The sequence below is a fragment of the Pseudophryne corroboree genome, chromosome 10 (genome assembly GCF_028390025.1).
Source record: "Pseudophryne corroboree isolate aPseCor3 chromosome 10, aPseCor3.hap2, whole genome shotgun sequence".
Lineage (NCBI taxonomy): Eukaryota > Metazoa > Chordata > Amphibia > Anura > Myobatrachidae > Pseudophryne > Pseudophryne corroboree.
Genome location: NC_086453.1, coordinates 324,579,878 through 324,603,728, shown reverse-complemented (window position 1 = coordinate 324,603,728; position 23,851 = coordinate 324,579,878). Strand labels below are relative to the sequence as shown.

Here is a 23,851-nt window from a genome sequence, read left to right as displayed (position 1 = left end):
CACACAATGTAGTCAAGATTGACTTGCCTGCACAGTCTGTCTTTTCTTGCGATACCGACTCCGCGGGAGCGTGCATCGGTATCGCAAGCTGTGTACACGTGGTGCGATTTGCACTAACTTTCCTTACGATTTTGACTATATAGTCAAAATCGTAAGGTTACATCGCACCGTGTGTATGCACCTTGACGGCAGGTTCCGTTCGGGTGTAGTACGGCTGACCGCCGGTCTCCTGACCGCCGGTCAGCTTACCGACGCCGGGATCCCGGCAGCATACCGACGCCGGGATCCCGGTGGGGAGGGGCGAGTGCAGCAAGCCCCTTGCGGGCTCACTGCGCTCGCCACGCTGCGGGCTCGGTGGCGACCTGCGCTCGCCACGGGTTCTATTCCCACTCTATGGGTGTCGTGGACACCCACGAGTGGAAATAGTCCCTGTTGGTCGGCATGCCGACTATCGGGACAGTGACCCTTCGGGCTGGTGGAGGAGGTCATGTGACTGTCGGTCAGCTGACCGGCGGTCACATGAATACCACCCGTTCCGTTCATCTAGATGCTGTTTTAGTGACACAATATATATAGCTTGGGCAGAATTTAACTGCTACCTATGATTTTGCTAACGCAAGAGGGGTGTCTTACTAATCCATCTGGTATTGTCCGTGTACACGAGGAGTGAACCCCATGAAATCACAACGAGGCACACTATTGGATGTAAAAGGGTCACCTGAAAGCGGACAACCTCTCATGTACAGTAATGAAACTATCTCTGCAAAATATATCAACATGTACTGTATCTGCCATTGGGGTATAAGGAATACTAAATGTTTTGCAGATATCTTCAGGGATTCAGAAACTAGTGCAAAATGTATAGGTTATTAACTCTGAAAGAAAATACTGGATGAAAGAAACTTTAAGGTTCTAGGAGGGTAAAACAAATACTCAGATTGCATACAGAAACATAAAAAACTACTACAACAGATGATAAAATAAAAAACTACTTCAACAGATGATAAAAGTACCAAACCAAATTATAGCAAAAAGAAGAAAATCCGTAATCAGAAATTTTGGGAACGGGTGACCATCGCTGTAAATGTTTGATGTAACCAAAGCACTAGTCTATGCAACATCAGTCATGTTGTATAATTAATATGGCTAATAAACACAATACAGTGTTGTTCTGTTACTGCAATGTACACAATTCAAACACATCAAATAAAATGAACTAAACACCAAACTTGAACTTCCGTCATTATATCATAACTTGTCACTTACCTGAGACTCCATAATTCCACGGATGGAAAAGAATGAGGCAGGCAAATGTGAAATAAATCCTTCGTATTCGATTTAATTGAGACATTCTGTCACCTTTTAGTCCGGATCAGATTTGTGTAGCATGGCAACGTTAAAATCTTCTTGTTGTCCAACAAAGTAATATTATAAAAGGTAAATGAGAGACGTTGCAGTTATACTGTAGATCAGCTTTCAATGTACAAAATACTGTAAAATGTGCAGCAGTCGTTCTGACAAAGTTAAATCCTTGTGCGTTAGGCTTTTGTCACTTGCCCTGTAGGCACTGTCAGGAGGCTGTTTCTGAACGAGTTATCGTTGGTGAAATGTGAACAGTTACAGACAATGAGAATGCAAAACACACCTTGAGTAAACTTATATGATTGGTTTCCCTTATATTGCAAAAAACAAACAACACAGGGTTGTCAATACCGCTTTTTCATCTTCGTTCCAGTATTACACCGCAGCACTTTATTCGTGACATCACAGGCTATATTTAGCATACTGGCGATTTCAAGAGAGTTCACGTTATTGGGGAACATTCGGGCTGGGATGTCAGATACTCAAAAGAATAATGTGCAGATTTTATTTATTACCTTTGGAATACGCCATTGTTGGCAAACACTACTGCACTTTACTAAGCTTGTAGGGAGGGGTGATTAGTACATTGTGTAATATTTAGAAACTTAACCACGTTAACAATGATATCAAATTTACAGGTGTCATGTACTTTGTTGAAAAGGTGGTTTATTTTTGTTAGTGGCTAGAATGTACCCACTGTCTGTCAGGTGAATGAAATAGGTATGTGACAGGGTCTATATGTACTAATTATTAATCATTCCAAACGGAGCGCACCTGAATCGCTGCAGCTGCTTCTTTCCCAAAAAGAGAGCTTAATCTTAGGGGTCAATTTACCAAGGTGGAAGTTTTTTTTTTAGAACTGGTGATGTTACTCACAGCAACCAATCAGATTCTACTTAACATTTATCTAGCTGCTTCTAGAAGATAATAGAGTCTAATTGGTTGCTATGGGCAATTTCACCAGTTAAAAAAAACCTCCCACCTTAGTAAATTTACCCCACACTGTCTTAAAAACAAAACATGTATGATAAGAGATTGAAGAAAGTTCAACTTGTTCAGGTTTCACAAAATATAGTAGCACACCAAAATATCCAAATAATCCACAATCCAAGGATATGAAGAAAATCAAACTTGCTAAAAGTGTATTAAAATCCATCCATTTTATTAATCAAAACTGAGAGGGTTATTCATGGTTTTTAATAAACAAAAAATGCACACTAATGGGTAAAACCATGTGCACTGCAGGTGGGGCAGATGTAACATGTGCAGAGAGAGTTAGATTTGGGTGGGGTATATTGTTTCTGTGCAGGGTAAATACTGGCTGCTTTATTTCTACACTGCAATTTAGATTTCAGTTTGAACACACCTCACCCAAATCTAACTCTCTCTGCACATGTTACATCTGCCCCACCTGCAGTGCAGCATGGTTTTGCCCAATAGTGTGTCTTTTTGGTTTGCTAACAATCCTGAATAAGGCCCTGAATCCATAAAAAGTATATCTCCACATGAGGGTTATATTCTTTCTCACATAAATCGATGGCATATAGCAGAGGTTTCCAAACTGTGTGCCATGGCTCCCTGGGGTGCCTCGGGACACTTGCAGGGGTGCCCTGGGTTGGTAGTCCAGGACCAATTCAAATTATTCATGGTCAATATAATAGGCAAAACCAAATATGTGGCCAAACAGAAGCAAATCTTGTCCCTCATCACACAACTGACCCTAAGGATGACTGAGCGCCTGAAATTTTTCGGGTTTTGTGTTTTGGTTTTGGGTTCGGTTCCGCGGCCGTGTTTTGGGTTCGAACGCGTTTTGGCAAAACCTCACCGAATTTTTTTTGTCGGATTCGGGTGTGTTTTGGATTCGGGTGTTTTTTTCAAAAAACACTAAAAAACAGCTTAAATCATAGAATTTGGGGGTCATTTTGATCCCAAAGTATTATTAACCTCAAAAACCATAATTTACACTCATTTTCAGTCTATTCTGAATACCTCACACCTCACAATATTATTTTTAGTCCTAAAATTTGCACCGAGGTCGCTGTGTGAGTAAGATAAGCGACCCTAGTGGCCGACACAAACACCGGGCCCATCTAGGAGTGGCACTGCAGTGTCACGCAGGATGTCCCTTCCAAAAAACCCTCCCCAAACAGCACATGACGCAAAGAAAAAAAGAGGCGCAATGAGGTAGCTGTGTGAGTAAGATTAGCGACCCTAGTGGCCGACACAAACACCGGGCCCATCTAGGAGTGGCACTGCAGTGTCACGCAGGATGGCTCTTCCAAAAAACCCTCCCCAAACAGCACATGACGCAAAGAAAAAAAGAGGCGCAATGAGGTAGCTGTGTGAGTAAGATTAGCGACCCTAGTGGCCGACACAAACACCGGGCCCATCTAGGAGTGGCACTGCAGTGTCACGCAGGATGTCCCTTCCAAAAAACCCTCCCCAAACAGCACATGACGCAAAGAAAAAAAGAGGCGCAATGAGGTAGCTGTGTGAGTAAGATTAGCGACCCTAGTGGCCGACACAAACACCGGGCCCATCTAGGAGTGGCACTGCAGTGTCACGCAGGATGGCCCTTCCAAAAAACCCTCCCCAAACAGCACATGACGCAAAGAAAAAAAGAGGCGCAATGAGGTAGCTGTGTGAGTAAGATTAGCGACCCTAGTGGCCGACACAAACACCGGGCCCATCTAGGAGTGGCACTGCAGTGTCACGCAGGATGTCCCTTCCAAAAAACCCTCCCCAAACAGCACATGACGCAAAGAAAAAAAGAGGCGCAATGAGGTAGCTGTGTGAGTAAGATTAGCGACCCTAGTGGCCGACACAAACACCGGGCCCATCTAGGAGTGGCACTGCAGTGTCACGCAGGATGTCCCTTCCAAAAAACCCTCCCCAATCAGCACATGATGCAAAGAAAAAGAAAAGAAAAAAGAGGTGCAAGATGGAATTGTCCTTGGGCCCTCCCACCCACCCTTATGTTGTATAAACAAAACAAGACATGCACACTTTAACCAACCCATCATTTCAGTGACAGGGTCTGCCACACGACTGTGACTGATATGACGGGTTGGTTTGGACCCCCCCCAAAAAAGAAGCAATTAATCTCTCCTTGCACAAACTGGCTCTACAGAGGCAAGATGTCCACCTCATCTTCACCCTCCGATATATCACCGTGTACATCCCCCTCCTCACAGATTATCAATTCGTCCCCACTGGAATCCACCATCTCAGCTCCCTGTGTACTTTGTGGAGGCAATTGCTGCTGGTCAATGTCTCCGCGGAGGAATTGATTATAATTCATTTTAATGAACATCATCTTCTCCACATTTTCTGGATGTAACCTCATACGCCGATTGCTGACAAGGTGAGCGGCGGCACTAAACACTCTTTCGGAGTACACACTTGTGGGAGGGCAACTTAGGTAGAATAAAGCCAGTTTGTGCAAGGGCCTCCAAATTGCCTCTTTTTCCTGCCAGTATAAGTACGGACTGTGTGACGTGCCTACTTGGATGCGGTCACTCATATAATCCTCCACCATTCTATCAATGTTGAGAGAATCATATGCAGTGACAGTAGACGACATGTCCGTAATCGTTGTCAGGTCCTTCAGTCCGGACCAGATGTCAGCATCAGCAGTCGCTCCAGACTGCCCTGCATCACCGCCAGCGGGTGGGCTCGGAATTCTGAGCCTTTTCCTCGCACCCCCAGTTGCGGGAGAATGTGAAGGAGGAGATGTTGACAGGTCGCGTTCCGCTTGACTTGACAATTTTGTCACCAGCAGGTCTTTCAACCCCAGCAGACCTGTGTCTGCCGGAAAGAGAGATCCAAGGTAGGCTTTAAATCTAGGATCGAGCACGGTGGCCAAAATGTAGTGCTCTGATTTCAACAGATTGACCACCCGTGAATCCTTGTTAAGCGAATTAAGGGCTGCATCCACAAGTCCCACATGCCTAGCGGAATCGCTCCCTTTTAGCTCCTTCTTCAATGCCTCCAGCTTCTTCTGCAAAAGCCTGATGAGGGGAATGACCTGACTCAGGCTGGCAGTGTCTGAACTGACTTCACGTGTGGCAAGTTCAAAGGGCATCAGAACCTTGCACAACGTTGAAATCATTCTCCACTGCACTTGAGACAGGTGCATTCCACCTCCTATATCGTGCTCAATTGTATAGGCTTGAATGGCCTTTTGCTGCTCCTCCAACCTCTGAAGCATATAGAGGGTTGAATTCCACCTCGTTACCACTTCTTGCTTCAGATGATGGCAGGGCAGGTTCAGTAGTTTTTGGTGGTGCTCCAGTCTTCTGTACGTGGTGCCTGTACGCCGAAAGTGTCCCGCAATTTTTCTGGCCACCGACAGCATCTCTTGCACGCCCCTGTCGTTTTTTTAAAAATTCTGCACCACCAAATTCAAGGTATGTGCAAAACATGGGACGTGCTGGAATTTGCCCATATTTAATGCACACACAATATTGCTGGCGTTGTCCGATGCCACAAATCCACAGGAGAGTCCAATTGGGGTAAGCCATTCCGCGATGATCTTCCTCAGTTGCCGTAAGAGGTTTTCAGCTGTGTGCGTATTCTGGAAAGCGGTGATACAAAGCGTAGCCTGCCTAGGAAAGAGTTGGCGTTTGCGAGATGCTGCTACTGGTGCCGCCGCTGCTGTTCTTGCGGCGGGAGTCCATACATCTACCCAGTGGGCTGTCACAGTCATATAGTCCTGACCCTGCCCTGCTCCACTTGTCCACATGTCCGTGGTTAAGTGGACATTGGGTACAACTGCATTTTTTAGGACACTGGTGAGTCTTTTTCTGACGTCCGTGTACATTCTCGGTATCGCCTGCCTAGAGAAGTGGAACCTAGATGGTATTTGGTAACGGGGGCACACTGCCTCAATAAATTGTCTAGTTCCCTGTGAACTAACGGCGGATACCGGACGCACGTCTAACACCAACATAGTTGTCAAGGCCTCAGTTATCCGCTTTGCAGTAGGATGACTGCTGTGATATTTCATCTTCCTCGCAAAGGACTGTTGAACAGTCAATTGCTTACTGGAAGTAGTACAAGTGGGCTTACGACTTCCCCTCTGGGATGACCATCGACTCCCAGCGGCAACAACAGCAGCGCCAGCAGAAGTAGGCGTTACACGCAAGGATGCATCGGAGGAATCCCAGGCAGGAGAGGACTCGTCAGAATTGCCAGTGACATGGCCTGCAGGACTATTGGCATTCCTGGGGAAGGAGGAAATTGACACTGAGGGAGTTGGTGGGGTGGTTTGCGTGAGCTTGGTTACAAGAGGAAGGGATTTACTGGTCAGTGGACTGCTTCCGCTGTCACCCAAAGTTTTTGAACTTGTCACTGACTTATTATGAATGCGCTGCAGGTGACGTATAAGGGAGGATGTTCCGAGGTGGTTAACGTCCTTACCCCTACTTATTACAGCTTGACAAAGGGAACACACGGCTTGACACCTGTTGTCCGCATTTCTGGTGAAATACCTCCACACCGAAGAGCTGATTTTTTTGGTATTTTCACCTGGCATGTCAACGGCCATATTCCTCCCACGGACAACAGGTGTCTCCCCGGGTGCCTGACTTAAACAAACCACCTCACCATCAGAATCCTCCTGGTCAATTTCCTCCCCAGCGCCAGCAACACCCATATCCTCCTCATCCTGGTGTACTTCAACACTGACATCTTCAATCTGACTATCAGGAACTGGACTGCGGGTGCTCCTTCCAGCACTTGCAGGGGGCGTGCAAATGGTGGAAGGCGCATGCTCTTCACGTCCAGTGTTGGGAAGGTCAGGCATCGCAACCGACACAATTGGACTCTCCTTGTGGATTTGGGATTTCGAAGAATGCACAGTTCTTTGCTGTGCTGCTTTTGCCAGCTTGAGTCTTTTCATTTTTCTAGCGAGAGGCTGAGTGCTTCCATCCTCATGTGAAGCTGAACCACTAGCCATGAACATAGGCCAGGGCCTCAGCCGTTCCTTGCCACTCCGTGTGGTAAATGGCATATTGGCAAGTTTACGCTTCTCCTCCGACAATTTTATTTTAGGTTTTGGAGTCCTTTTTTTTCTGATATTTGGTGTTTTGGATTTGACATGCTCTGTACTATGACATTGGGCATCGGCCTTGGCAGACGACGTTGCTGGCATTTCATCGTCTCGGCCATGACTAGTGGCAGCAGCTTCAGCACGAGGTGGAAGTGGATCTTGATCTTTCCCTAATTTTGGAACCTCAACATTTTTGTTCTCCATATTTTAATAGGCACAACTAAAAGGCACCTCAGGTAAACAATGGAGATGGATACTAGTATACAATTATGGACTGCCTGCCGACTGCAGACACAGAGGTAGCCACAGCCGTGAACTACCGTACTGTACTGTGTCTGCAGCTAATATAGACTGGTTGATAAAGAGAAGATGTCTATGTAACTATGTATGTATAAAGAAGACTGAAAAAAATCCACGGTTAGGTGGTATACAATTATGGACGGACTGCCTGCCGAGTACAGACACAGAGGTAGCCACAGCCGTGAACTACCGTACTGTACTGTGTCTGCAGCTAATATAGACTGGTTGATAAAGAGAAGATGTCTATGTAACTATGTATGTATAAAGAAGAATGAAAAAAATCCACGGTTAGGTGGTATTACAATTATGGACGGACTGCCTGCCGAGTGCAGAGACACAGAGGTAGCCACAGCCGTGAACTACCGTACTGTGTCTGCTGCGACTGGATGATAAATGATATAAAAAATATATATATATCACTACTGCAGCCGGACAGGTATATATTATATATTATATAATGACGGACCTGCTGGACACTGTCTGTCAGCAGAATGAGTTTTATTTTTACAGAATAAAAAAAAAAAAACACACAAGTGAAGTCACACGACGAGTGTTTAACTTTTTCAGGCAATCACAATATAAGTATACTACTAACTATACTGGTGGTCAGTGTGGTCAGGTCACTGGTCAGTCACACTGGCAGTGGCACTCCTGCAGCAAAAGTGTGCACTGTTTAATTTTAATATAATATGTACTCCTGGCTCCTGCTATAACCTATAACTGGCACTGCAGTAGTGCTCCCCAGTCTCCCCCACAATTATAAGCTGTGTGAGCTGAGCAGTCAGACAGATATATAATATATATATAGATGATGCAGCACACTGGCCTGAGCCTGAGCAGTGCACACAGATATGGTATGTGACTGACTGAGTCACTGTGTGTATCGCTTTTTTCAGGCAGAGAACGGATATATTAAATAAACTGCACTGTGTGTCTGGTGGTCACTCACTATATAATATATTATGTACTCCTGGCTCCTGCTATAACCTATAACTGGCACTGCAGTAGTGCTCCCCAGTCTCCCCCACAATTATAAGCTGTGTGAGCTGAGCAGTCAGACAGATATATATAATATTATATATAGATAATAGATGATGCAGCACACTGGCCTGAGCCTGAGCAGTGCACACAGATATGGTATGTGACTGACTGAGTCACTGTGTGTATCGCTTTTTTCAGGCAGAGAACGGATATATTAAATAAACTGCACTGTGTGTCTGGTGGTCACTCACTATATAATATATTATGTACTCCTGGCTCCTGCTATAACCTATAACTGGCACTGCAGTAGTGCTCCCCAGTCTCCCCCACAATTATAAGCTGTGTGAGCTGAGCAGTCAGACAGATATATATAATATTATATATAGATAATAGATGATGCAGCACACTGGCCTGAGCCTGAGCAGTGCACACAGATATGGTATGTGACTGAGTCACTGTGTGCTGTGTATCGCTTTTTTCAGGCAGAGAACGGATTATAAAGTAAACTGCACTGTCCTCACTAGTAAACTCTCTCCACTCAGTCTCTACACTTCTACAGTAACAGTACTCCTCCTAGTCAGCTCCAGTAAATCTCTCTCAGTCTCTTATAATCTAAATGGAGAGGACGCCAGCCACGTCCTCTCCCTATCAATCTCAATGCACGTGTGAAAATGGCGGCGACGCGCGGCTCCTTATATAGAATCCGAGTCTCGCGATAGAATCCGAGCCTCGCGAGAATCCGACAGCGTCATGATGACGTTCGGGCGCGCTCGGGTTAACCGAGCAAGGCGGGAAGATCCGAGTCGCTCGGACCCGTGAAAAAAAACATGAAGTTCTGGCGGGTTCGGATTCAGAGAAACCGAACCCGCTCATCTCTAATATAAACGCGATCTTCTTAATGTAATATTTCTTTCTAAATTTCTCTATAAGAAATTTTTGTCCTAGGGGTGCCTTGAAAAAATTCTGATATTCTAGGGCGCCGTAATTCAAAAAAAGTTTGGAAACCACTGGCATATAGTGAGAAAAAGACATTACACATGAGCTCACCTGCCTTTCAGGATGCTCAGTTTATATGGTCATGAGTCTACAGTAAATCTACAGGAAGATGCAATCCCAGAACTCTGAAGGCCTTATACCGCTGGCTCTCCTGTCCATTGCTGTCTGCTCTATCAGCTGCTGACCTCTGCTGCTCCCGTGAGATGAAAACCCTTCTCCTCATGTACTAATGCAGCCGTCCCCAACTACTGTTGATGCATTTCAACCCCGCACTGGGTCTGTGTCAAAGGCAGGGTCTCTCCCGATGCCCTGCGCAGTGCGCACAAACCCAGTTGTCTGCAACATACCACCAGGGGGAGGTGGTTGATAAATAGACAGTTAAAAGGTCAACAGTCAACATGTCAACATCATATGGTTGGCAGTCAAAAGGATCACAGGGTCAAAAGGTCGACAGTCAAAAGGTCGACATATTTTTTTCATGTTTTACAACTTTTGCTGCATTTACTATCCATGTCACAAACTATTACCTTTAGTAACCTTGTGGCGAGAGAAGTGGAGCGAGCCACCGAGCCTGAAGCGTGGTGAGCGAATGCATTTCAACAAATTTGGGTATTTTTTCAAAAATACATTGGGGTAAATTTACTAACATTCGTATTTTCCCGTTTCAGGTCAAAGTTCAATCACGAATGACATCGAAAGTGTAAAACTGCAACTTTTTGAATTTGTTACGACGGATTTACTAAGCTGCCGTATTCGGGTTTTTCTTTTGTTCCGATGTCGATGTCATTCGTGTTTTTATTTTTATTTTTACGGCAGTGATTAGCAAAACACTGCCGACTTTTTTACAATGAATCTCGGCCGGATCTGTGTGATCCGTGCTGGGGTTCATTTTTTTTTTTTTTTTTAAATTAAACACTGTAAAAAAAAAATTGCGTGGGGTCCCCTCTCCTAAGCATAACCAGCCTCGGGCTCTTTGAGCCGATCCTGGTTGCAGAAATATGGGGGGGAAAATTACAGGGGTTCCCCCATATTTAAGCAACCAGCATCGGGCTCTGCGCCTGGTCCTGGTTCCAAAAATACGGGGGACAAAAAGAGTAGGGGTCCCCCGTATTTTTAAAACCAGCACCGGGCTCCACTAGCTGGACAGATAATGCCACAGCCGGGGGTCACTTTGATATAGTGCCCTGCGGCCGTGGCATCAAAAATGCAGATTTTATTTATTACCTTTGGAATACGCCATTGTTGGCAAACACTACTGCACTTTACTAAGTTTGTAGGGAGGGGTGATTAGTACATTGTGTAATATTTAGAAACTTAACCACGTTAACAATGATATCAAATTTACAGGTGTCATGTACTTTGTTGAAAAGGTGGTTTATTTTTGTTAGTGGCTAGAATGTACCCACTGTCTGTCAGGTGAATGAAATAGGTATGTGACAGGGTCTATATGTACTAATTATTAATCATTCCAAACGGAGCGCACCTGAATCGCTGCAGCTGCTTCTTTCCCAAAAAGAGAGCTTAATCTTAGGGGTCAATTTACCAAGGTGGAAGTTTTTTTTTTAGAACTGGTGATGTTACTCACAGCAACCAATCAGATTCTACTTAACATTTATCTAGCTGCTTCTAGAAGATAATAGAGTCTAATTGGTTGCTATGGGCAATTTCACCAGTTAAAAAAAACCTCCCACCTTAGTAAATTTACCCCACACTGTCTTAAAAACAAAACATGTATGATAAGAGATTGAAGAAAGTTCAACTTGTTCAGGTTTCACAAAATATAGTAGCACACCAAAATATCCAAATAATCCACAATCCAAGGATATGAAGAAAATCAAACTTGCTAAAAGTGTATTAAAATCCATCCATTTTATTAATCAAAACTGAGAGGGTTATTCATGGTTTTTAATAAACCAAAAATGCACACTAATGGGCAAAACCATGTGCACTGCAGGTGGGGCAGATGTAACATGTGCAGAGAGAGTTAGATTTGGGTGGGGTATATTGTTTCTGTGCAGGGTAAATACTGGCTGCTTTATTTCTACACTGCAATTTAGATTTCAGTTTGAACACACCTCACCCAAATCTAACTCTCTCTGCACATGTTACATCTGCCCCACCTGCAGTGCAGCATGGTTTTGCCCAATAGTGTGTCTTTTTGGTTTGCTAACAATCCTGAATAAGGCCCTGAATCCATAAAAAGTATATCTCCACATGAGGGTTATATTCTTTCTCACATAAATCGATGGCATATAGCAGAGGTTTCCAAACTGTGTGCCATGGCTCCCTGGGGTGCCTCGGGACACTTGCAGGGGTGCCCTGGGTTGGTAGTCCAGGACCAATTCAAATTATTCATGGTCAATATAATAGGCAAAACCAAATATGTGGCCAAACAGAAGCAAATCTTGTCCCTCATCACACAACTGACCCTAAGGATGACATATAAACGCGATCTTCTTAATGTAATATTTCTTTCTAAATTTCTCTATAAGAAATTTTTGTCCTAGGGGTGCCTTGAAAAAAATTCTGATATTCTAGGGCGCCGTAATTCAAAAAAAGTTTGGAAACCACTGGCATATAGTGAGAAAAAGACATTACACATGAGCTCACCTGCCTTTCAGGATGCTCAGTTTATATGGTCATGAGTCTACAGTAAATCTACAGGAAGATGCAATCCCAGAACTCTGAAGGCCTTATACCGCTGGCTCTCCTGTCCATTGCTGTCTGCTCTATCAGCTGCTGACCTCTGCTGCTCCCGTGAGATGAAAACCCTTCTCCTCATGTACTAATGCAGCCGTCCCCAACTACTGTTGATGCATTTCAACCCCGCACTGGGTCTGTGTCAAAGGCAGGGTCTCTCCCGATGCCCTGCGTAGTGCGCACAAACCCAGTTGTCTGCAACATACCACCAGGGGGAGGTGGTTGATAAATAGACAGTTAAAAGGTCAACAGTCAACATGTCAACATCATATGGTTGGCAGTCAAAAGGATCACAGGGTCAAAAGGTCGACAGTCAAAAGGTCGACATATTTTTTCATGTTTTACAACTTTTGCTGCATTTACTATCCATGTCACAAACTATTACCTTTAGTAACCTTGTGGCGAGAGAAGTGGAGCGAGCCACCAAGCCTGAAGCGTGGTGAGCGAATGCATTTCAACAAATTTGGGTATTTTTTCAAAAATACATTGGGGTAAATTTACTAACATTCGTATTTTCCCGTTTCAGGTCAAAGTTCAGTCACGAATGACATCGAAAGTGTAAAACTGCAACTTTTTGAATTTGTTACGACGGATTTACTAAGCTGCCGTATTCGGGTTTTTCTTTTGTTCCGATGTCGATGTCATTCGTGTTTTTATTTTTATTTTTACGGCAGTGATTAGCAAAACACTGCCGACTTTTTTACAATGAATCTCGGCCGGATCTGTGTGATCCGTGCTGGGGTTCATTTTTTTTTTTTTTTTTAAATTAAACACTGTAAAAAAAAAATTGCGTGGGGTCCCCTCTCCTAAGCATAACCAGCCTCGGGCTCTTTGAGCCGATCCTGGTTGCAGAAATATGGGGGGAAAAATGACAGGGGTTCCCCCATATTTAGGCAACCAGCATCGGGGTCTGCGCCTGGTCCTGGTTCCAAAAATACGGGGGACAAAAAGAGTAGGGGTCCCCCGTATTTTTAAAACCAGCACCGGGCTCCACTAGCTGGACAGATAATGCCACAGCCGGGGGTCACTTTGATATAGTGCCCTGCGGCCGTGGCATCAAAAATCCAACTAGTCACCCCTGGCCGGGGTACCCTGGGGGAGTGGGGACCCCTTCAATCAAGGGTTTCCCCCCCCCAGCCACCCAAGGGCCAGGGGTGAAGCCCGAGGCTGTCCCCCCCCATCCAATGGGTAGCGCCTATGCGCTCCATTGTAACCAATGGTGGGAACTTTCTGCTCAGCGGTGACGTCACTTTAGGTCAACCGCAGGGCAGAAAGTTCCCACCATTGGTTACAATGGAGCGCATAGGCGCTACATTGTAACACTGCCGTGTGCCGCCTGTCATACAGTACAGGAGCACACAGCCGATCAGGAGGGTGCTACAACGTGGCGCTCCCTGATTGGCTGAAGAAACCCACTTAGACATCAGTCAGAGTGGGTTTCTGGCATTCGGGGAAAGGAGTCCCATGTGAAAATATGGGTCCCCTTTCAGTTCGTGGCTCGGCTTTCCGTTTTGTTATTTTATTCAAGTACCTGGATTACAAATGGTTGCCCCGAGGACCCTGGGACCCGGGATCTGGTGAGTAGAATTTATTCAACAGGTACCCCTTGGATACTACTGGAGAAGAGGACAGACCCTCGTGTGAACATAAGGTAAGTATGTATGTATGTTTGTGTGCATGTATGTAATAAATCTTTACTTTCACGGTGTGTGTGTCTTGTCATTTTTTGGGTATTTTTTTAGTAGTAGTACTACAGGTACCAGCGGGCCCGTTTTTCCGCCGCATGCTGGTACTTGTGGTTCTCCAAGTACCAGCATGCGGGGGAGGCTTGCTGGGCCTTGTAGTACTGCTACTAAAAACAATATCTTTTCATTATCACAAAAGGCTATCAGCCCCCCCATCCGCAGCCCATTGGATGGGGGGGGGACAGCCTCGGGCTTCACCCCTGGCCCTTGGGTGGCTGGGGGGGGGGGGACCCCTTGATTGAAGGGGTCCCCACTCCCCCAGGGTACCCCGGCCAGGGGTGACTAGTTGGATTTTTGATGCCACGGCCGCAGGGCACTATATCAAAGTGACCCCCGGCTGTGGCATTATCTGTCCAGCTAGTGGAGCCCGGTGCTGGTTTTAAAAATACGGGGGACCCCTACTCTTTTTGTCCCCCGTATTTTTGGAACCAGGACCAGGCGCAGAGCCCGATGCTGGTTGCTTAAATATCGGGGAACCCCTGTCAATTTTTTCCCCATATTTCTGCAACCAGGATCGGCTCAAAGAGCCCGAGGCTGGTTATGCTTAGGAGGGGGGACCCCACGCAATTTTTTTTTAATAAAATAACCACTTTCCCACCCCTTCCCACTGATATACATGCACGGATCTCATGGATCCCTGCATGCCTATACAATCACGGATTAAAAAAGCAGGTCTGTTTTTTTTAGCACTTTTTTACGAGTTGTAATTTTTCACGGCAGTGTTTTTTTTTTTTTTGCTTTGCACTTCTTAGTAAATTACCGAGATTCATACTTAAACAGCCGCGTTTTGACCGATGGTGTATTCATTTGTATTTTTTTTTGTAGGACTTCCAAAAAATTACGAATGCCCTCATCACTGCCGTGATTATTGCTTAGTAAATTACCGAGATGACACTTTGATGAAAAAACGGCATCTCGGTCAAAATCGGGAGCTTAGTAAATTTACCCCATTGTGTCGAAAATTTGACCATGTCGACCTTTTGACTCTGTCGACCTTTTGACTGTCGACCCTATGGTGTAGACCTAATGACTGTAGATCTTTATAATGTCTATCTTCTGTATCACACCCCCACCACGTGGGCCCTACTTTCTAGAGGGGAGATGTATCAATCCTTAGAGAGAGTACAAAAGTTGCCCATTTCAACCAATCAGCTTCTAGCTATCATTTCAAAGACTGTACTAGATAAATGATAGCTAGAAGCTAATTGGTTGGTATGAGCAAATTTATCTCTCTCTAAGGTTTGATACATTCTCCCACTAGGTCTGCTACACAATACCTTGGGGTATATTTACTAAGCTCCCGATTTTGACCGATTTGGTGTTTTTTCTTCAAAGTGTCATCTCGGGAATTTACTAAACTCAAATCTCGGCAGTGATGAGGGCATTCATATTTTTTTGGAAGTCAAAGAAAAAAAATACGAATGAATACACCATCGGTCAAATACGCCTGTTATTTTATACAACTCGGTAATTTACCAAGAATTCGTATTTGTATTTTTCACCGTGAAAGGTCCATTACGTTCGTGTTAAAGATAAAATCGTAAAAAAAGACAAGGAAAAAATAGACCTGCTTTTGAAAAGCGTGTTTACATGTGTTGCACCCTCACCAAAAATTACACATATAATTGTGATACTTTAAAAGGTCAATAAGTACATGATTAACATCTCATCCTCAGAAAAGGAAGAAATAACGATTATCCACAACATTTTTATGTTTAAACCACAAATATGTTTATTAAAGTGTGAAAGTGTGTACATTGCAAACGTCAACAGACAGTGTTAACCCCACTTACGCATCTGCCATCTACAGAGGCTGGCTTTATTTTTTTCGTGTAGCCTTGGAGGCTTCAGAGGTGGGGCCAGGGACATGAGCTCGTGATCTGCTTGACCTCCTTATTGGGGAGGTCACTGGGGTATTTATTGGGGTTGTAGTTCCTGAGCTAGTGCTCACTTGTTGGGAGTGTAAAACACTTATGTTGTGGCTTAGATTACTGAGTGTAGCATTTAATTGATTATTGGAGGCCGTGTTATTGTCTATAATTCTACCCAGACTTTCTGTAAGGCTATTGTTTCAAGGAGATGCAGGTAGTTTTGGTGTAGCCTCATTTGTTCATCCATAATTCGCTGTAAAGTGGTCATCATGGTGCTGTTTTCTGCCCGCATTTGCTCCAGACAAGTCGCCACACGACTGGTTTCCAAATGTTCTCTGCTGAGATTTCGACTTATGCGTGGCATGTAATGTGGCAGACTTGCCAGCAGCTGATTTTGACTTTGGAGAATCTCTGAACTGAGCCTCTGTTGGTTTTCCCAGTTGGCCCAAAATGTCTGCTCTTCAGTTTGAGCCAGTGGTGTGCTTGGGCTCATTATTGGTTGGGGACTTGTTTGTTGTGGAGGCGGGACCATAGGTACCGTGCTAGGTGGCGTTGTCTGTAATGGGCGGAGATCCAGAGCAAACGTGGCATAAGTTTGCAGTGTCTGCTGGTCCGTGGGCATGCTGTCATCATCTGTGTGTGGTATAAGAATACTACATTGTAGTAATATGCAACATGTATTTTATACTTCTATCATATTGCATTGCATTTATTTTCTGTTTGTCCAAAAATAACACACATATGTTTGTAACAAAAGCCACAACAAATATTTAGCTTAACGGAAGACCCTATTTTGTTTTAGGTTCGTGGTTTTGCTTGATTTAAAAACATTAGACAATCAGGAATAGACAAAAAAAACAATCATGTACAAACAAACCCTGTTGAAGTAAGATGAGGCAGAAAACACAACATGAATGGAATAGTAGACCAACAGAGTTTTATGTTTTGAAAGATCGCAGGAGCAGGGACTTCTTTCCTCGTGTTCCTTTTCTTTAATTATTTACACTATCTTATACTCCATACTCCCTTTGATGGCACCTAACACCGGCTTTTCTAAACCTGTCCTATTTTGTCCTGTAGTATAACTGTGCTTTTCAAGGTTTGCTGATTTTATTATGTACTGGGTGTGGGCGCAGCGGATCCCTTGTGCCGACATATAAATCAAGGAAAATATTAATAATAAGATTAAACCCCAATAAGCAATGATACTCATGTGCTGAAGCTTGCCCAGCAGATTATGGTGTGTACTTTAGTAAGCATTATATTACTGTATACCTCAAGTGTGCACTCATGTAGTTTGGTTGCTTTAGTGAGGAGGTGTTCAGGCCTTTACATTAATGTTTGTTTGTTTTTAAAAAAAAATAATTATACTGACGCTGCATTACTGTGTGTTTGTTTCGTTGACATAATTATCAGAAGTACACTGTGTTTGTAAGTGTTCAGATGTGTTAATTTATGGACTCACCAGCCAGATGAGGGGATTCTGGTTCGCGTGTTGGGGAAGGTGCCAGTAATTGTGATGGTGGCCTTGAGGACACAGTAGAGATGCGTCTGTGAGGGGGAGATGCAGATGTGGGCATCGGGAGATCTGGGCGTGGTCTTTTCAACGCCACGTGTTTGCGGTTGGATGTTGGTTGTCCTGTGTGCATTTGCGGGCTAAGGTGTGGCCTGGATGGGACTTTGGAAAAACGTAAGACATTAGTGTATTTTCCTAAATATATTTTGGTTAAAAAAACCCATAAAGGATACTTTACCTGTAGTAGCAGCAGCATCCTCCTGTGCAACATTTGTTCTGCTACTACGGCCTGCTCTTCTTCTTACTGAAAAATATTTAGCATTATGGTATGTATTTTTGGCAAAAAAATTACAACATGATAATCAACATTAGCCATGTAGCCATTAGGAAAAGCAAAACCATACCTGTGTTTTGACAATTGATATTAAAAATAGTCCGCCATATATATTGTCGTCAGCAAGTACAGATATAATATACATCTAAAAATACAACAACATGACCACACCTGCTTACCTTACCAAAAAAAAACTATGCTTACTACAAAATAGATGTTTGCCACAAACAAGGAATGTGCAGTAAAACACTACATAACAAATGCGGGTGGTCTTCTGTATGCCGACTGACGGGATCCCGGCGCACAGTATACCGGCGCCGGGATCCCGACAGCCGGCATACCGACACTTATTCTCCCCCTGGAGGGAGAATAAAATAGTGTGGCGCGAGTAGCGCGCCACCGTGCCCGTAGCGTGGCGAGCGCAGCGAGCCCGCAAGGGGCTCATTTGCGTTCGCCACACTGTCGGTAAGCCGGCGGTCGGGCTCCCGGCGCCGGTATGCTGGTCGCCGGGAGCCCGACCGCCGGCATATCGTAGTGAACCCAACAAATGCTATATTCAAATGCCACATATGCTTACAACTTATACATACAGTAGAACTTACAAAAATCAGCTGCAGCAAATATACCATCTGATACTGAAATACCAATCCATGCTAATCACATTCAACATAAATGGATAAAGGTAATGGTTACAACTAGGAACACAACGTTTTACACACATCACTACTTCAACAATTTGTACCAGACAACGTTAGCCAATATTAATAGGTTTAAACATAAAACTATAAAACTAGGAACATACAAATTGCAATAATTACAGTATGGTCTAATCCCCATATGGCACACATAATCTTTCCTTTTACATAAGGAAAATGATGCAGAAAAACAAAAACAAAAAAATTAATAAAAAAATATACACACAAACATTTCATATGTCATAATACATATACCTCACACACAAACACATTAAAACAACACATCCTTAAAGCAACAAATATGCCAAACATTAAACACATTTTTTAAACAATTACACTGATAAGAACAAACAAAACAATACTCACCATCCTGCCTGGACCGATCAGAATCTCTGACATGAGTGGCACAGACAACTTCGTGTGGAATAATGCGACGCACGGGCTCCTCCCACTCAGCATATGTGGCAATGAAAGGATGGCCACCCCCAGTTTGTCGGGCTGACTTTGCCTCCTTGGCCATCTTTGCCTTTACCCTGCGCTTTATGTCATAAAATCTCTTTCGACAAGTGTCCTCAGTCCGCCTCACCACACCCTCGCAGTTCACTGCCGAAACTACTTGACCCCACAGCACAGCCTTTCTGCGAGATGTCACCTTGGAGGCCTGAGGGCCAAACAGGTGCAGATGATGACGCATTAACTCATTCACCAATGCCACATTTTCTGCGTGACTAAATTTTACATTTCTGCCTGTCTTCGTAGTGGTGCGTGGCTGCGGAGCGGCATCATCATCACTCTCACGCTCACTGGAGGCCGCAGCAGCAACCTCACCCTCCTCCTCTGCCTCACTAACCTCCTCCCTCTCACTCACCTCCTCCACCTCACTCACCTGCTCCCTCTCACTCACCTCTGACTGGGACGAGTGTGGTTCATCAAATCGACAGTGTCTAGGTCGACAATGTTTAGGTCGACCACTATAGGTCGACAGTCACTAGGTCGACATGGATGGAAGGTCGACAGGGTTTCTAGGTCGACATGTGCTAGGTCGACAGGTCTAAAGGTCGACATGAGGATTATTATTTTTTTGGTGTCGTTTTCTTCGTAGAGTGACCGGGATCCCAAATTAGTGCACCGCGTCCCCTCGCATGGTGCCTTCACTCCGCTACCGCTTCGCTCGGCACACTTTACCGGTCCAATCGTAGTCCACGTAGATCGTTAAGTATGAAAAAATTCAAAAAAAGAAAAAAAATGTGAAAAACTCATGTCGACCTTTAGACCTGTCGACCTAGCACATGTCGACCTAGAAACCCTGTCGACCTTCCATCCATGTCGACCTATAGTGGTCGACCTAAACATTGTCGACCTTCAGACCGGATCCCAACTGGGACATAACAGACACCTAACAACATTTAACACAGAGGAAAAAAAAACAGAAAACACACTCCTCTACCACTACACAAACACAACACACACACACACACACACACACACACACACACACACACACACACACACACACACACACACACACAAACAAAAACAAGAGACTTTAAAAAAAAAACCACCAAAAATTAGACAAACTTTTAAAATACTATACAACAATAATCACAGACTTTTCACACACACAATATAGCACTCACCAATCAATTTCTCACTCCAAAAACGCAATCCAACTCTCCACAAACTAACACCACTTCCTCTCACCTCTCCTTTAGCTAAACCCACGAGGTCCGGCCGGTTTGGGGCGGTTTTATACTAATCAGCAGACACTCCTCCAACACAAACAGAACCAATCATGTTTGAGTGACAAAAACGGAAGCCGCAAAATACGCGTACGTGAACTACATAAAAACACTGCCGCGAAGGACAAATACGAATCCGTAATCTCAATCTAAATACTACGGCCGCAAACTTAAAACACAACCGTAAACTTATAAAAAAAAATACGAATCACATCGACATCGGAAAATACAATAGAAGCCAATTCGGCAGCTTAGTAAATTATATGCACTTTTTTCAAAAAGTTGGGAATAAACACAAACGATGTAATTCGAGTTTAAACTCCCTTCAAATCACTGCAAATACAAATCTTAGTAAATATACCCCCTTGTCTATTTTATGCCACTAAAATAAAGGAGGCGTCTCTATTCACCACTAACTGCCGTTGCCTCTGCTTTTCTGCCACACAACTCAGGGGCATTTCATCACTAGAGGGTGCCCATGTGCACTCCCTGTGCGGGTCCCCAGCCTCATAAGGCGCAAAATCTGAAGACCCTGTGAGAGTCTACTGCATATGTTCAAAATCACTCCAGCTCCATTTTTCTGGTGATTTCTTCACTAAATATGGCACAAAGAAAGAAAATGTAACGGGTGCAAGGTGATAGATAGGTCACTGACATAACCTTGGGTCAGGTCTACTGCATGGATAAGCCAGGTGGAGTCTACTCTGTTGGTCACAAAACAGCTGCAGTTGTAGTCTTGTGTGTGTGTGTGTGTGTGTGTGATGCGTGATGCCACCCAACCCCAGGTGCAGTCTCCTCTGTGTATGTGTCTGCCACCCAACCACAAGTGCACTCTCCTCTGCTAGCCTGTCACCCAACCCCAGGTGCAGTCTCATCTGTGTGTCCGCCACCCAACCCCAGGTGCAGTCTCCACTATGTGTCTACCATCCAACACCAGGTGCAGTCACCTCTGTGTGTCTGTCACCCAACCCCAGGTGCAGTCTCCTGTATGTGCCTGCCATCCAACACCAGGTGCAGTCTCCTCTGTGTGTCTGCCATCCAACTCTAGGTGCAGTCTCCTCTATGTGTCTGCCATCCAACCCCAGGTGCAGTCTCCTCTATGTGTTTGCCATCAAACCAGGTGCAGTCTCCTCTATGTGTCTGCCATCCAACCCCAGGTGCAGTCTCCTCTATATGTCTGCCTTCCAACCCCAGGTGCAGTCTCCTCTGTGTGTCTGCCACCCAAACCCAGGTGTAGTCTCATCTGTGTGTCTGCCACTCAACCCCAGGTGCAGTCTCCTCTATGTGTATGCCCCCTAACCCCAGGTGCAGTCTCCATTATGTGTCTACCATCCAACACCAGGTGCAGTCTCCTCTGTGTGTCTGTCACCCAACCCCATGTGCAGTCTCCTCTATGTGTCTGCCACCCAACCCCAGGTGCAGTCTAATCTGTGTGTTTGCCCCTTAACCCCAGGTGCAGTCTCCTCTATGTGTCTGCCACCCAACCCCAAGTGCAGTCTCCACTATGTGTCTGCCACCCAACCCCAGGTGCAGTCTCCTCTATATGTCTGCCTTCCAACCCCAGGTGCAGTATCCTCTGTGTGTCCACCCCCTAACACAAGGTGCAGTCTCCTCTGTGTGTCTGCCACCCAACCCCAGTTGCAGTCTAATCTGTGTGTCTGCCCCCTAACCCCAGGTGCAATCTCCTCTATGTGTCTGCCATCCAACCCCAGGTGCAGTCTCCTCTATGTGTCTGCCACCCAACCCCAGGTGCAGTCTCCTCTATGTGTCTGCTATTCAACCTCAGGTGCAGTCTCCTCTATGTGTCTTCCATCCAACCCTAGGTGCAGTCTAATCTGCGTATCTGCCCCCTAACCCCCGTGCAGTATTCTCTGTGTGTCTGCCACCCAACCCCAGGTACAGTCTCCTCTATGTGTCTGCCACCCAACCCCAGGTACAGTCTAATCTGTGTGTCTGCCCCCTAACCCCGGGTGCAGTCTCCTCTATGTGTCTGTCACTCTGCCCCAGGTGCAGTCTCCTCTATGTGTCTGCCACCCAACCCCAGGTGCAGTCTCCTCTATGTGTCTGCCATCCAACCCCAGGTGCAGTCTAATCTGTGTGTCTACCCCCCTAACCCCAGGTACAGTCTACTCTATGTATCTGCCACCCAACTCCAGGTGCAGTATCCTATATGTGTCTGCCATCCAACCCCAGGTGCAGTCTCCTCTATGTGTCTGCCATCCAACCCCAGGTGCAGTCTATTCTGTGTGTCTGCCCCCCAACCCAAGGTGCAGTCTCCTCTGTGTGTCTGCCACCCAACTCCAGGTACAGTCTCCTCTATGTGTCTGCCACCCAACTTCAGGTGCAGTCTCCTCTGTGTGTCTGCCACCCAACCCCAGGTGCAGTCTAATCTGTGTGTCTGCCATCTGACCCCGTGTGGAGTCTCCTGTATGTGTCTGCCACCCAACCCCAGTTGCAGTCTCCTCTATGTGTCTTCCACCCAACTCCAGGTGCAGTCTCATCTGTGTGTCTGCCGTCCAACCCCATGTGCAGACTTCTCTGTGTGTCTGCCCCCTGACCCCAGGTGCAGTCTCCTCTGCTAGCCTGCCACCCAAACCCGGGCGCAGTCTCCTTTGTGTGTCTGCCAGCCAACCCCAGGTGCAGTCTCCTCTGTGTGTCTGTCGCCCAACCCCATGTTCAGACTCCTCTGTGTGTCTGCCCCCTAACCCCAGGTGCAATCTCCACTGCTAGCCTGCCACCCAAACCTGGGTGCAGTCTCTTCTGTGTGTCTGCCACCCAAACCCAGGTGCAGTCTCCTCTGTGTGTCTGCCATCGAACCCCAGGTGCAGTCTCCTCTGTGTGTCTGCCGTCCAACCCCATGTGCAGACTCCTCTGTGTGACTGCCACCTAACCCCAGGTGTAGTCTCCTCTGTGTGTCTGCCCTCCAACCCCAGGTACAGTCTCCTCTGTGTGTCTGCCACCCAACCCCAGGTGCAGTCTAATCTGTGTGCCTGCCATTCAACCGCGGGTGGAGTTTTGTCTGTGTGTCTGCCGTCCAACACCAGGTGCAGTCTTGTTTGTGTGTCTGCCCCCTAGTCCCCGGTGCAGTCTCCTCGATGTGTCTGCCACTGAACCCCAGGTGCAGTCTCCTCTATGTGTCTGCCACCCAACCCCAGGTGCAGTCTCCTCTGAGTGTCTGCCATCCAATCCCGGGTGGAGTTTCGTCTGTGTGTCTGCCATCCAACACTAGGTGCTGTCTTCTATGTGTTTCTGCCACCCAACCCCAGGTGCAGTCTAATCTGTGTGTCTGCCATCCAACCCTCAGGTGGAGTCTCGTCTTTGTGTCTTCCATCCAACCCCAGGTGCAGACTCCTCTATGTGTCTGCACCCAACCCCAGTTGCAGTCTAATCTGTGTGTCTGACCCCTAACCCCAGGTGCAGTCTCCTCTGTGTGTCTGCCAACCAATCCCAGGTGCAGTTTCCTCTATGTGTCTGCCACCCATTCCCAGGTGCAGTCTCCTCTATGTGTCTGCCATCCAACCCCAGGTGCAGTCTCCTCTATGTGTCTGCTATCCAACCCC

General features: G+C 45.7%; 1 protein-coding gene across 1 annotated transcript in view; it reads right to left on the bottom strand.

The window, feature by feature from the left end:
* LOC134965330 (mucin-3B-like) overlaps nt 1-23,851 on the bottom strand; it is a 133,878-nt gene that overhangs the window by 88,365 nt on the left and 21,662 nt on the right. Inside the window, exon 3 of the mRNA XM_063941803.1 lies at nt 16,183-16,640. Coding sequence (XP_063797873.1) covers nt 16,183-16,640 — 458 coding nt within the window. The remainder of the gene's footprint in view (nt 1-16,182; nt 16,641-23,851) is intronic.